General features: G+C 40.6%; 1 protein-coding gene across 10 annotated transcripts in view; it reads left to right on the top strand.

The window, feature by feature from the left end:
* Positions 1–1,676: 1,676 nt before the first annotated feature.
* Positions 1,677–13,290, top strand: part of ABI1 (abl interactor 1) — a 117,852-nt gene continuing 106,238 nt past the window's right edge. For 4 of the 10 annotated variants that reach the window (XM_032349681.1, XM_032349677.1, XM_032349679.1 and 1 more), the window contains exon 1: positions 1,681–1,951. In XM_032349681.1, coding sequence (XP_032205572.1) covers positions 1,835–1,951 — 117 coding nt within the window. In that variant the 5' untranslated portion in view covers positions 1,681–1,834. Of the gene's footprint in view, positions 1,952–13,290 lie in introns of all 10 variants that reach the window. The other 6 variants (XM_032349678.1, XM_032349674.1, XM_032349675.1 and 3 more) reach the window with 4 other exon arrangements.

The raw sequence follows: 13,290 nt of genomic DNA, 5'->3' as shown, positions 1-13,290 counted from the left end.
TCCCTTGCAGACAGCCTCCTCTCCTTTGCTGTCCTGCCCCTCCTCCCTTGAGGGGTATTCAATAAACTTCTATCCCCTTTTATCTGCCTCAGGTGAATTCTTTAACTGCTGCTGCTAGTAGCTTCCACCTGATTGTGGCCCCACATTTGGGGACCCGCATCTGATGCAGAGACACCCCATTTGGACACCAAATATATCACATTTCAGGAACTCGGATAAAATAATGCTTGGATTAATGAAAATATTAAAAAAGACTATTATGTCTATTCCAGGTAATTATGGAAAGTAAGCTATTTATTGATTTACAGATCTGGGAATCCTGTGGCTTGGGGGTAGTTTTCTTTTTCATGTAGGAGACTTAAATTTTTCCTTTTACAACTGAACATTTTATGGCCCCTAGTAAAGGTAATATTCAATAAATACCTATTGATGGGTCTTTTTTTATTAATTATTTTTATTAACATACAATGTATTACTTGCCCCAGGGGTACAGGTCGGTGAATTGTCAGGCTTACGTGATGGGTCAATTTTTAAAAATGTGATTGGGGGGCGCCTGGGTGGCTCAGTGGATTAAACCGCTGCCTTCCGTTCCGGTCATGATCTCAGTGTCCTGGGATCGAGTCCCACATCGGGCTCTCTGCTCAGCAGGGAGCCTGCTTCCCCCTCTGCCTCTGCCTGCTGCTCCGCCTACTTGTGATCTCTCTCTCTGTCAAATAAAATAAATAAAATCTTTAAAAAAATGTGATTGGGTCATGTTATTATTCCTATAGTTATTATAATTTGAAATTACTTAGTGGAGAGCTGAAAATGTAGATTTTTAAATTAGTTTGCTTTTCGGCTTTTGAACACCACTTTTCATAGCTCATTATATCAAAAGCATTTAATGTTCTTGTTAAACGAAACTCTTGAAATATAGGGCCTTTTACGCTATTACAAAACAGTTGATTAAAAGAGATAAAAGGATTTTGTGCAACCTAGATGAACAATGCGTACCTAACTTCAGGGAGAGATTTGCAAAGAAGAGTCAAAGAAAAAGCGATTAGGACGGGTAACACTGAAATGTGTATTTACTTTTAAATTGCAAGTCTTTACAGGTACGGAGTATCCTTGTTCAACTCGTACCCCAATATTTAGTACATTGCTTGGTGCAGAACTGTCAATGATAAATGCTAAATTTTAAATGAAAATTTGAGGATGTAGGAAGATTAGAAAGTAAAGCCAGAGTCTTATGTCTAAGAGACAGAGGAAGTAAAGATTTGGATTTCTTCATGTTCTAGCTCTTCTTAATCCCGTATCAGAATTGATATCTCTGATTCACTGACGTTACCTAATCAAGCAAATTCTGCCAATTTTCACAGCCTTCTCCCGGAAAGGATTTTATTCTTTAGCGTCACCATATAGCGCCACCTGCCGGAATTGTTGGGAAACTTCGCAATTAGACCCCTTCCCTGGGCCGTCCTTTACGTTCCTTCCCGTTCTTTTTCGGAGGCCCTCTTACACGCATGCGCTTTCAATGGTGCGCGTTGACTGTGAGAGACTACAATTCCCAGAAGACTATGCCGCAAAAAAAAAAAACCAACACAAAAACCAAAACCCGTGGGGAGGAGAAGGGAAAACGCGAAGGATCGCGAGAGAACGGGATTGAGGCGGCTGCGCGAAGTGGGTGGAGCCGGGTGGAGAGAGTGAAGAGGAAGAGGAGGAGGTGCCGTCCCACAATACCAGGCGGGAGGGCGGTAGGCGGTTTGTATCCGGGCTGTGAGGTGCTCCGCGCCTCCGCGGACCTTGCTGCCTCTGTCTCTTTAACGCGAGAGGAAGCGATGCGGAGGGGTGGAAAATGGCAGAGCTGCAGATGTTACTAGAGGAGGAGATCCCGTCTGGCAAGAGGGCGCTGATAGAGAGTTACCAGAATCTGACCCGGGTGGCGGACTACTGTGAAAACAACTACATACAGGTGAGGAGCGCGGGCGCGCGGGCGGGCGGGCGCTGGCCGGCCCGGCCGAGGATCCACCGCCTGCCGCCCGAGTGACCAGCCCACTGGGCGGGGTGGGGAACTGCCCTAACCTCAGCGGCTGCCTCAGCCTCAACCTCAACCCCAACCCCAACCCCAACCCCAACCCCCAGCCGGGGAGAGCAAGTGGCTCGGCTGAGAGAGTCGGGCTGCGATACAGGAAGTGGCTGTGGTGGTTGAAACCGATAGAAGGGGAGAGAGAAAATGGGCGAGGGAACCCGGAGCTCGCCGCTGCCGCAGCCCGGCGCCCCCCTGCTGTCCGCCTCCCTTCGGGTTGGGCCCCCCGGGTCGCGCGCTGCCCTCAGCAGCCTTCCATTCGCTGGGCTCCTGTGTGGGAGAGCCGGCTGCCGCTCCGTCCGGAGAGGGGTCTCGGACGGGGAGAGGAAAGGGCAGGGACGAGGCGCGGGGGGGCGGGGGAGCGGCAGGAGGGAGAGGAAAAGCGGGGTGTGTGTCTTGGGGGGGCGGGTGGGGGCGATTATGTCAGTTCAACCCAGAGGGTGTGTCTCTTATTTATTTATTTTTTAATAAAAATTTGTCATGAGTCACATTACACAGACCTCCCCGAGGAGAGGAGGAAGCGGGTGGGGTGTGAGGGAGGGCGTCTAAGCGAAGTTAATCTCGAAATTCCTTTAATTGAAGGTTTATAAATTTGCCTGGCCGTCCGTTTTCAAGTCGGGTGTTTTTCCCTCTCATCATTTTCACTTCCGTCCTCACCATAATGTATTCTAGAGGTTGTTAGGACCATCGTTATTATAAAACGATAAATTATTCTTAACTACTTGGAAAAATGTCTTACTTTCTCTTCCCCAAAAGTTTTTGAACTGTTGGCTTTATAAGTAACTTAAAATAGAACGGCGTAACCGCCGGTTGCTTCTTTTCTGAGGTTTCTCTCTTTCCGACCTAAGTAAATGCACAGAACCCAGGTGGATTACCGAACATATTTAGTCCTAGGACCCTAATGTGAAATGTTATTGTAAATTTATTAGGACATTCTTGGGGCCTTATTTGTGACAGATTCTCGTTTGTTTTTATTTCAATGATTGGAAGTGATTTATGTTGTGGTAGTTTGGTTTGTAGATCTTTAACTAGGTAAACCAGCAGTTTGCTATAGAAGCAAATAAAGAGCAGAGAGTCCTTTGTATCAATGTAATGGGATCAAAAATTCTCCTGTTAGGAGAAGACATAATCCAAACGTGCTTTGCAAGAATCGGGTTATTGCAATTCAGAACTGAAGTATTTATAGAAATGCCTCCCATGTGATTATCATTTTTAAGAACCAATAGTTTCTGTGTTGGCAAATGCTTTTCTTTATTTTTAGAAGGAGATGCTGTTTTCAGAATATTTTGAATATTTCTCAATTTCCATATTAGTAACATTGTATCTTAAGTATCACCAGTAGGAATTTATCTCATAAACTTCTTCCAAGCTTTTACTTTAGGAGTTCAGATAAACTTGTTGAATGCCCACCATGTCTACTGTATTACTTGGTTTTGCAAACTTTGTAGTTAGCCTTTTAAAAAATACTCTTAAATCTATAGAAATGTGAACATAGTTTTCAAAGAGAAAAGTGGTCTTGTGAATTTATCGATGCTAGCACACACAAGGTGTATTCAGTCTCACACGAAAAGCCTTAAAATTGAGGTGAATCTCAGTTTGCTAAAGGTTCTGAAGATTTTGAAAGTCAAAGGGAAAGCACAGGAAGTTATTTAGCCCCAATCCAGAGAAGATTTTCTTTGTAGAAGTCAGTAAATAAGTACTTCATAAAAGGGTGGCTTCTTTTGTTTTGCGTGTTGGGAAATCTGACAAATATATGGTGTGGTAACTGCTATGTGTTGGCAAATGCAAACGTGTTTTAACTTGTCTGATGACTACTATTTTTTCAGGTAGTTATTTGTGTGCTGTAATGTTTTTATTTCTTTTCCTCCCTGACCTCTCTCCTTTTCTCCTCCTGCCACTATCATGTAGCTCTCAAGCACTTTAAAACTTAATTGGTAATATTCCTAGTTAGGATAAGTCATGGTATATATGTCCTGTAGTCTCTCTTAAACATGTTAGTACCATGGTGCCAAGAGCCATTGCCAGTGGCCCCAAATTGTTTTTGGTTTTTCTAAACTTGACATCAGTGAGATATTCTGATCTTGGGGAGAGGGGGATGAAATTCACACATAATGTTTGTCTTAGTAGCCTTGAAACCTTGGGTAGCATGATGCAGACTACTAGCTTCCTTCCTGAGATGCTGAGATGGTGTCAGGCTGAGAAAGTGATAGAGACTGTGGAAGTTGATATAGTAGTTGTCTTTGTGCTGTGCTGTGCTGCTAACTTTGGCGCTGTGAATAGGAAACAAATAGTGCTGGAAATAATCCATTTAGATGTCTTTCGAGATCTTTCTATATCCTTTGTGTGACCCTGATTGGGTTATAACCAACATTCTACATAAACATATCACCTTTCAGGGAAAGTATACAGTCACTTGTGTTTTGAGAACTTTTTATACCTGGGATGAGTTAATTTATAGCCTAGGTGATTTTTATCCTGAGGGTTTAATTTTCATTTTGTTTTCCTGCAGCTTGGAAGTACAGTTCAGTTCAGGTGAGTTGTTTAGCAGACAAGTTCTTTTGGCTATAGTGCAGTTGAGCCTAGAGCACTTTCTTAGCTCGTTGGGTCCTGTTGACTTTTAATTATTGAATTGTTTTAGTAATAGCAAAACTTCTCAAAAGAGTCTGTTACTGTAAAAAGGATGGAGATTTTGAAATTGCTTTGGGGAAAATACTCAAAATACAAAATGTTTTTATTTTAGATGTGAAGAAAAATCTTTGCCTTTTTCTGTCTTTGGTTTTTCTGGTCAGTTATATCAGAGACAATCACTTCTCAGCTTGTACACAAGCATCTGATCTGTCCAGTTCTCTTTGCTCTACTGTAGGGTCTGAACTTCGTTTGTCACGGGAACTATTTTGGGGACTAGGAAGGTAAGCTAAGTGAAAAGGAGTAGAAACTACTTAAGAAAGGTTTCTCAGCATGTTAATCTCAGTACGTTAATTTGTTAATTTAATGTTGCTGCCTGGAATTCCCCCAACTAGAGCTATATTTGGGTTACAGGTATATTCTTTTTTTCCCCCCTAATGAATTGATCTGGGACCTTTTTTTCTCTTTTTGGTAAAGATTTTATGTATGTGTCAGAGAGTGAGCATAAGCAGGGGGACTGGCAGAAGGAGAAGCAGGCTTCATGTCGAGCAAGGAGCCCAGTGTCAGTCTCAATCCCAAGACTCTGGGATCATGACCTGAGCCAAAGGCAGACACTTAACCGACTGAGCCACCCAGGTGTCCTTAACAAGTATATTCTAAAGTCTGGAAGTATGAAGGAGATCTTATCAGTGAGCTGCTTAGTTTAGCTTGTTTTCCTTCTTCCATGATGTTAGCTTATGCTCATTGCTTATTATGCATGTTTGATCTTGGGTGATTTTTGATAAGGAATACTTTGGAGTAAGTAAAAGCTAAATTTCTGATACTTTACAGTGTATGCCAGTTTATAAATAATGCCAGTTGTTATTAGAGTAATTCTGTGATTTTTGTTAACAGATGATCAGTTTGTAATTCAGAGGCATCAAATACCTAGTCTAAAGTTCTGTATCTTGTATTAGGTAGTGTCTGGAATCAAACCTGGATTTTTTAATTTTTTATTATTTTTTTAAGATTTTATTTCTTTTTTTTTTTTTTTAAAGATTTTATTTATTTATTTGACAGAGAGAGATCACAAGTAGGCAGAGAGGCAGGCAGAGAGAGAGAGGGGAGGAAGCAGGCTCCCCGCTGAGCAGAGAGCCCGACATGGGACTCGATCCCAGGACCCTGAGATCATGACCCGAGCCGAAGGCAGCGGCTTAACCCACTGAGCCACCCAGGCGCCCCAAGATTTTATTTCTTTATTTGACAGACCGTGAGAGAGAGCATGAGGGGGAGAATGTCAGAGGGAAAAGCAGACTCCTTGTTGAACAGGGAGCCGGATACAGGACTTGATCCCAGGACTCTGGGATCATGACCTGAGCGGAGGGCGGTCGCCCAACCAACTGAGCCATTCAGGCACCCAAACCCAGATTTTTTTTTTTTTTTTTCCAAACCCAGATTTTTAAATTCTGTATCCTAGTTCCTTTTCATGAATACTGACTGAATGGGGTATTTACCTCAGCTTAGAGGATAAAAAGCTGGTGTGAAGAGGGTACTATAATTGCTTCTATTTATTGAGTACCTACTTTGTCATAGTCTCTGCTGGTTGATTTATATTATCTTTAATCCTTACAAAAACCCCATGATAGGCAGTATTCTCACAGATGAGGAAATTAGGAGTCAGAAAAGTTAAATGAATTTTATTTAATCATACAGTTAGTAATTGGCAGTCAGGGTTTCTGCCTAACCCACTGAGCCACCCAGGCGCCCCAGGGTTTCTGCCTAACTCTGAGAAGCTCCACAGGCTCTACGCTCTGGCCATACCACACTGTCTCCAGACTCAAATGAGTCTGAACTCCAGAGACTAGCTAATTCAGAAATGTCATGGGATAAATAGACTCTTGTTGGGCAAGTCTAGGAACCTAATGACCGTTTTATCATTGTTTCTTCTGAGTTACAGGTTGCAAATAGAAGAACAGTTATGTTTGTACTTTGGGGGCTTGTCTTCATCACCAGAGGGTGGTAGCTTTGGCACTTGAAGTGCTGAATTACAGGAATCAGGCTAGTTTTTCATTGAACTTAGTGGATCCTTTTCCTTTCTGTACATCCTTGTCTGTTTTTGAAATTCTAATTCAGCTTTGCAATTGTGATAAGAAAATTTGTGGAATAAGTTGGGGAAGTTGAAGTTAAGCATCTGATTCTTGGTTTCCACTCCGGTTATGATCTCGGTGGTGAGATGAAGCTCTGCATTGGGGGTCTGTGCTCAGTGTGAAATCTGCTTGAGATTCTCTCTGCCCCCGCAAATAAATAAAATGTTAACAAACTAATGTCCTCTCCTTTTTTCCTTTTGTAACTTTAATATTAATAAGAAATTTACCTGTGGTGCTTTAATCTAGTCCTGATCTGTTTAGATCCTGAGTTTTAGCATGCTTGTGTGTTTTGGACATCCTAGTCCCTTAGAATGAGGACACTTTGAATTCCTTCTGTGTGCTCCTGCTGCTTCCATAGCTGAAGAATGCTAATACTCATAGTGGAAGAAAGGTATTTGAACAAATGGAGGTCTGATCTTTGGTTGTGGTTGGAATAGCATTACCATTTCCAATCCATCATCATCTCCTCAATCATTTAGAATCATCTGTTTATCTGTCTTGAGTGAAATTTGTCTTAGGAATTGTATCTGTGAGTTGACAAACAAATACATTAGCTAGAAAGGAAGAGCACTAACATTGGGAGAAGAGGTTGAACCAAATATTAGGAGATTATGTAGATGTAATTCCGTAAAAATTCCATGTTGGTCTGAAAAGTAAATTTAATAGTTAAATTCTAATTTAGGGGGATTAAAAAAGTTGGGTACCTGGTTGGCTCAGTCAGTCTGGGGAGCATGTGACTCTTGATCTTGCTCTTGAGCTGTGAGTCATGGTTTTGAGCCCCACGTTGGCTGTAGAGATTACTGGAAAAACAAAGCAAAAAGGAAAAAAAAAAACTTAAAAAAAAGTTTGGGGGGGTGCCTGTGTGGCTCAGTTGTTAAGCCTTTGCATTCTGCTCAGGGTGTGATCCCAGGGTCCTGGGATAGAGCCTGGCATCAGGCTTCCCTGCTCAGCGGGAAGCCTGCTTCTCTTCTTTTCACTTCCCCTGCTTGTGTTCCCTCTCTCGCTGTGTCTCTCTCTGTCAAATAAATAAAATCTTAGAAAAAAAAAGTTTGAATTTTGGGGGAACTGTATAGTTTTTCTAATGTCTTTTTGTGTCGATTATGATCCTCATTGAAGTTATGGTTTGATTTTAGAAGAAATAATAGTCAAACCCAGAACTAAAAACTTTTTAGTCCCTAATTGTTAAGACTAAATAAAAATTAAAAAAAATTACAGCATTAAGGGGTGCTTGGGTGATTCAGTAGGTAAGCGTCCAACTTTTGATCTCCCCTCAGGTCTTGATCTCAGGATGGTGAGTTTCCAGCCCTGGGGTGGAACTCAGCGTGGAGCCTACTTAAAAAAATAATAATAAATTAAAAAAATTACAGCATTGTTAATATAAAACATTTGGAAAGTAGTAATTATTGGATTTTATTTTTATTTATTTAAAATTTATTTATTTATAATCTCTACACCCAGTGAAAGGATCAGACTCACCCCAAGATGAAGAATTGCATGCTCTACTGACTGAGCCCTCCAGGAGCCCCTGGATTTTATTTATTTGTTTGTTTATTTTTTTTTTAAGATTTTATTTATTTATTTGACAGACAGAGTGAGAGAGGGAACACAAGCAGAGGGAATGGAAGAGGGAGAAGCAGGCTTCCCATTGAGCAGGGAGCCTGATGAGGGTCTCCATCCCAGGACCTGAGCTGAAGGCAGATACTTAAAGACTGAGCCACCTAGGTGCCACCATTTTAAATTTTTCTTAAAGAGATTATTAATTTGTCAGAGAGCATAAGCAGGCAGGCAGATGCTCTGCTGAGCAAGGAGCCTGATGCGCAGGACTCAGTCCCAGGACCCTGGGATCATGACCTGAACTGAAGGCAGATGCTTGACCAACCAGCCACCCAGGTGTCCCAACATATTTTAATTTACAGCTTACTTTGTTAGTGATACCTTCCATAGCTTGATTAGATATAGCTATATTATTTGGTTTGTAATGGAAGGACTTTTTCGTTTTGTTTTGAGGATTTAATTGGCTTTCTTAAGCAATTCATAAATGCAGGATTATTCCACACAGCAAGCAGAGAGGAGCTCGCAAGTGGAATTTTCTTATTGAGGTTTAATTCATATAATATAAAACCAACCATTTTAAAGTATATAGTTCAATGATCTTAGTACATTTACAGTGTTGTGCAACCATCACCTTGATCTAGTTCCAAAACATTTTTATTACCCTTCAGAATAACCTTGTACTCATTAAGCAGTTTGTCCCTGTCCCTACCCACCTAGTACCAGGCATCCACCAATCTGTTTTCTGTCTCTGAATTTACTTATTCAATATAGTTCTTATATATAAGTGGAATTATACAATATGAGGCCTTTTGTTTCTGGCTTCCTTCTCTTTATAGTAAGTAAAATATTTTTGAGGTTCATTCATTTTATAGCATGTATTAGTACTTAATCCCTTGTTACGACTGAGTATATGTCATCCATTGATGGACATTTGCGTTGTTTCTTCCTTTTGGCTATTGTGAATGGTATTGCTATGAATATTCATGTATGGTATTTATTTGAGTGCCTTTTTTTAGTTCTTTGGTTTATATACACCTAGGAGTGGTTTATAATGCCCTTTTGCTGTGAAATATATAACTAAGTTTGCACTGTAGTACCATTATATTGCAGTGTAATGAAGGAATTCCAGGCATAAACATATACTCAGAATTTCAGTGTAAATTGATAGACATTTAGGCTTAGAGCTTAATTTTTCATTTTACATATAAGCTTAATTTTCCCTGATTACCAGAGTAACATCAAATATGGTAATTGGATAAATTTTAAACTTTTTAAAAGATTTTATTTATTTATTTGAGAGAGATCACAAGTAGGCAGAGAGGGGGGAAGCAGGCTCCCCGCTGAGCAGAGAGCCTGATGCCGGCCTCGCTTCATCCCAGGACCCTGAGATCATGACCTGAGCCAAAGGCAGAGGCTTAACCCACTGAGCCACCCAGGTGCCCAAATTTTAAACTTTTTAGAAAAGTACATGGCTTAGACAGTTACAAGTTTGTGGAGCTTGTGACTCTTGATTTTAAGGTTGTGAGTTTGAGCCCCATGTTGGGTATAGATACTATTTTAAAATCTTAAAAAAAAAAAAAATCACTTCTGTGAAAGGCTTTAAAGAACATATCTAAAATTTATGCTGTACAGGTAGTAAACTCTTGTGTTTACTCTGAGACAGAAAATATTTCAGTCATAATTTATTTTAAAAACTAAAAACATTAGAAACTTTTGTGATGTGTGTAGTATCTAATTAGTAAATCGAATGTGAACTCTTATTCAGAGCTTAAATGAAGCATAGTATGCAAGATGTGGATCTGGATATTCTCAGCTGCTCTTATTTATTTATTTATTTATTTATTATTTTAAAAAAAGATTTATTTATTTAATTTGTCAGACAGAAATCACAAGCAAGAGAGGCAGGCAGAGAGAGAGGAGGAAGCAGGCTTCCCGCTGAGCAGAGAGCCCCATGCTGGGCTCTGTCCCAGGACCTTGGGATCATGCCCTGAGCCGGAGGCAGAGGCTTTAACTCACTGAGCCACCCAGGTGCCCCTCTCAGCTGCTTTTAATTAGAGCAGTTTTTTATTTTTTATTTCCTTAAAGCTTAGAGGGAACAAAAATACTGTGTTAATGACAATGTATGTTATTGAAAAACTTTAATTTACCTTTAAGTCACTTGTTTCCTGAATGTCTTATTTAATTTCTAATAGTAATATCTACATGCTGTGATAAAATTGCATTTGATAAATTTTATTTTTTCCTTTTGTGGAAAGACAAACATGGTATCTTTTTTTTTTTTTTTTTAAGATCTTTTAATTTTTATTCTTAAGTAATCTCTATACCCAGTGGGAGGCTTGAACTCACAACCCTGAGATCAAGAATTGTATGCCCCATTGACTGAAGCAGCCAGACGCCCCAAGCATGGTGTTTTTTGAGAACCCTTTATATTTGTGCCATGGCACCCAGGTGCCCTACAAATACTTATTTTAAAAAGTTGTAGCTGGAAAGGGTTTATGAATGCCATTTTATTATTTATTTATTTATTTATTTATTAAGATTTAGTTATTTTAGAGAGCATGAGCAGGGGGAGGGGCAGAGGAAGAGGGGGAGAAAGAGAGAAGCAGACTCCCTGCTGAGTGCAGGGCCTCCATCTCACAACCCTGAGATAATGATATGAGCCGAAATTGTATTGGGTGCCCAACTGACTGAGCTACCCAGATAGATGCCTTTGTGAGTACCATTTAAAAATCATAGTTGCGGGACGCCTGGGTGGCTCAGTTGGTTGGACGACTGCCTTCGGCTCAGGTCATGATCCCGGAGTCCCGGGATCGAGTCCCACATAGGTCTCCCAGCTCCACGGGGAGTCTGCTTCTCTCTCTGACCTTCTCACTCATGTTCTCTCTCACTGTCTCTCTCTCAAATAAATAAATAAAATCTTTAAAAAAAAAAAAAAAAAAATCATAGTTGCCTCTCAAAAGTGGGCCCTTAACGTAGACCAGCAATCCCACTGTATTTTTCACATAAGTATATTCTTCTGCTCACCATAAACTGTTTAAAATGTTCTCTTCCCTTTTAAAATCTTTTCTGATCTTTTAGTCCATAGAGAAAATAGTCCACATTATATGACACACAGTTTCTTACCACTGCATCTCCAAGCCTACTAGTGTCCTTACCCAACTTATTCTGCTTCCTTGTAATGTAGAGGTCATTCCTTATCTTTGCTCTGAGTGCCATTCTCTCTTAACCTTTCAGAAGCCTTATACTTACTATATATTTCCTTCTCTCTTTATTGAATTTGTGCATTTGGAATCAAAACATCTCAATTCTTTCCCATATTAGAAAGTTATCCTTTGGGGAAAAAAAAAAAAAAAGAAAGTTATCCTTTGACTTCATAGATCCATGTAGTATCTGACCTCTTACCTAATTTGCTTAGTTTTATTAAAATCATAATGTACACCTACCTCCATCCCTCACTTTGCATTCACTTTTAACCTGTTTTGTTTGTCATTGTCACTGCTCCACTGAATTTGTGTTCAGTAACCTACATGCTGCAAAATTCATTGAACTCTTTGTAGTTCTCTTTTTTAAAGCGTTTTTTTTTTTTTTAAAGATTTTTATTTATTTATTTGACAGAGAGAGATCACAAGCAGGCAGAGAGGCAGGCAGAGAGAGAGGAAGGGAAGCAGGCTCCCCGCTGAGCAGAGAGCCCGATGCAGGACTCGATCCCAGGACCCCAAGATCACGACCCGAGCCGAAGGCAGCGGCCCAACCCACTGAGCCACCCAGGCGCCCCTAGTTCTCTTTTTTTAATGGTAGATCTTTTTTAAAGGTTTATTTGTTTATTTTGGAGAGAGAGAGCATACACGTGCATGGTGGGAGGGACAGAGGGAGAGAGAATGTCAAGCCCAATATGGGGCTCAGTCTCATGACCCTGAGATCGTGACCTGAGCTGAAACCAAGAGTCAGATGCTCAGCCAACTACTGAGCCACCCAGGTGTGCACCCCCTGTTTAGTTCTCATTTTTGCTTGTCTTCTTAGCATCATTTGACACAATTGACTATTTCCCCTTTTTAGGAAAATGTAATCCTTTGACTTTTGTGATGACATTCTTTCCTACTTTGCCTGTTACTCCCTGGCCCCTTGTTCTTTACCTTTAAATATTTTTTAAAATTTAATTTTTTTATTATTATTTTTTAAAGATTATTTATTTATTTATTTATTTGGCAGAGAGATCATAGGTAGGCAGAAAGGCAGGCAGAGAGGGAAGCAGGCTCCCTGCCGAGCAGAGAGCCTAATATGGGGCTCAGCCCCAGGATCCCAAGACCATGACTCGAGCTGCAAGCAGAGGCTTAACCCATTGAGCCGCCCAGGCGCCCCTAATTTTACTCTTTTTTAAGGTACGAGGTGGTGGTTTTTTTAAGTGTAGTTGACGCATGTTAGTTTCAGGTGTTCCAGGTAATGATTCCGGAGAGGTCTATACATTATGCTATGGTCACCACAAGTGTACTTACCATCTGTCACCATACAGTGCTATTACTGTTATCATTGACTATCTTCCCTATGCTGTACCCTTTATCCCTGTGATAATTCATTCTGTAACTTGAAGATTATAGCTCCCGCTTCCCTTCACTTATTATGGCTAACTCCTCACCCTACCTTTAAGTATTGAAGTGGCCTAGTTGATATCTCTGCTTGTTTGAATCATAAGTGCTTCAAACTGAATTCATCACTTTTCCCCAGTCTCCTTTACTATTGCGCATTCACTCACTTATTAGAAACCTAGGCATCGTTCTTTTTTTTTTTTTTAAGATTTAAAAAAAATTATTCATGAGAGAGAGAGGCAGAGGGAGAAGCAGGTCCGATACAGGACCCCATCCCAAGACCCTGGGATCATGACCTGAGCCGAAGGCAGGTGCCCCCTAGGCATCATTCTTGACT

This window comes from Mustela erminea, chromosome 6 (assembly GCF_009829155.1).
Source record: "Mustela erminea isolate mMusErm1 chromosome 6, mMusErm1.Pri, whole genome shotgun sequence".
NCBI classification, from domain to species: domain Eukaryota; kingdom Metazoa; phylum Chordata; class Mammalia; order Carnivora; family Mustelidae; genus Mustela; species Mustela erminea.
The sequence above is the reverse complement of the archived record's forward strand: the minus strand, read 5'-3'. Positions and strand labels throughout refer to the sequence as shown.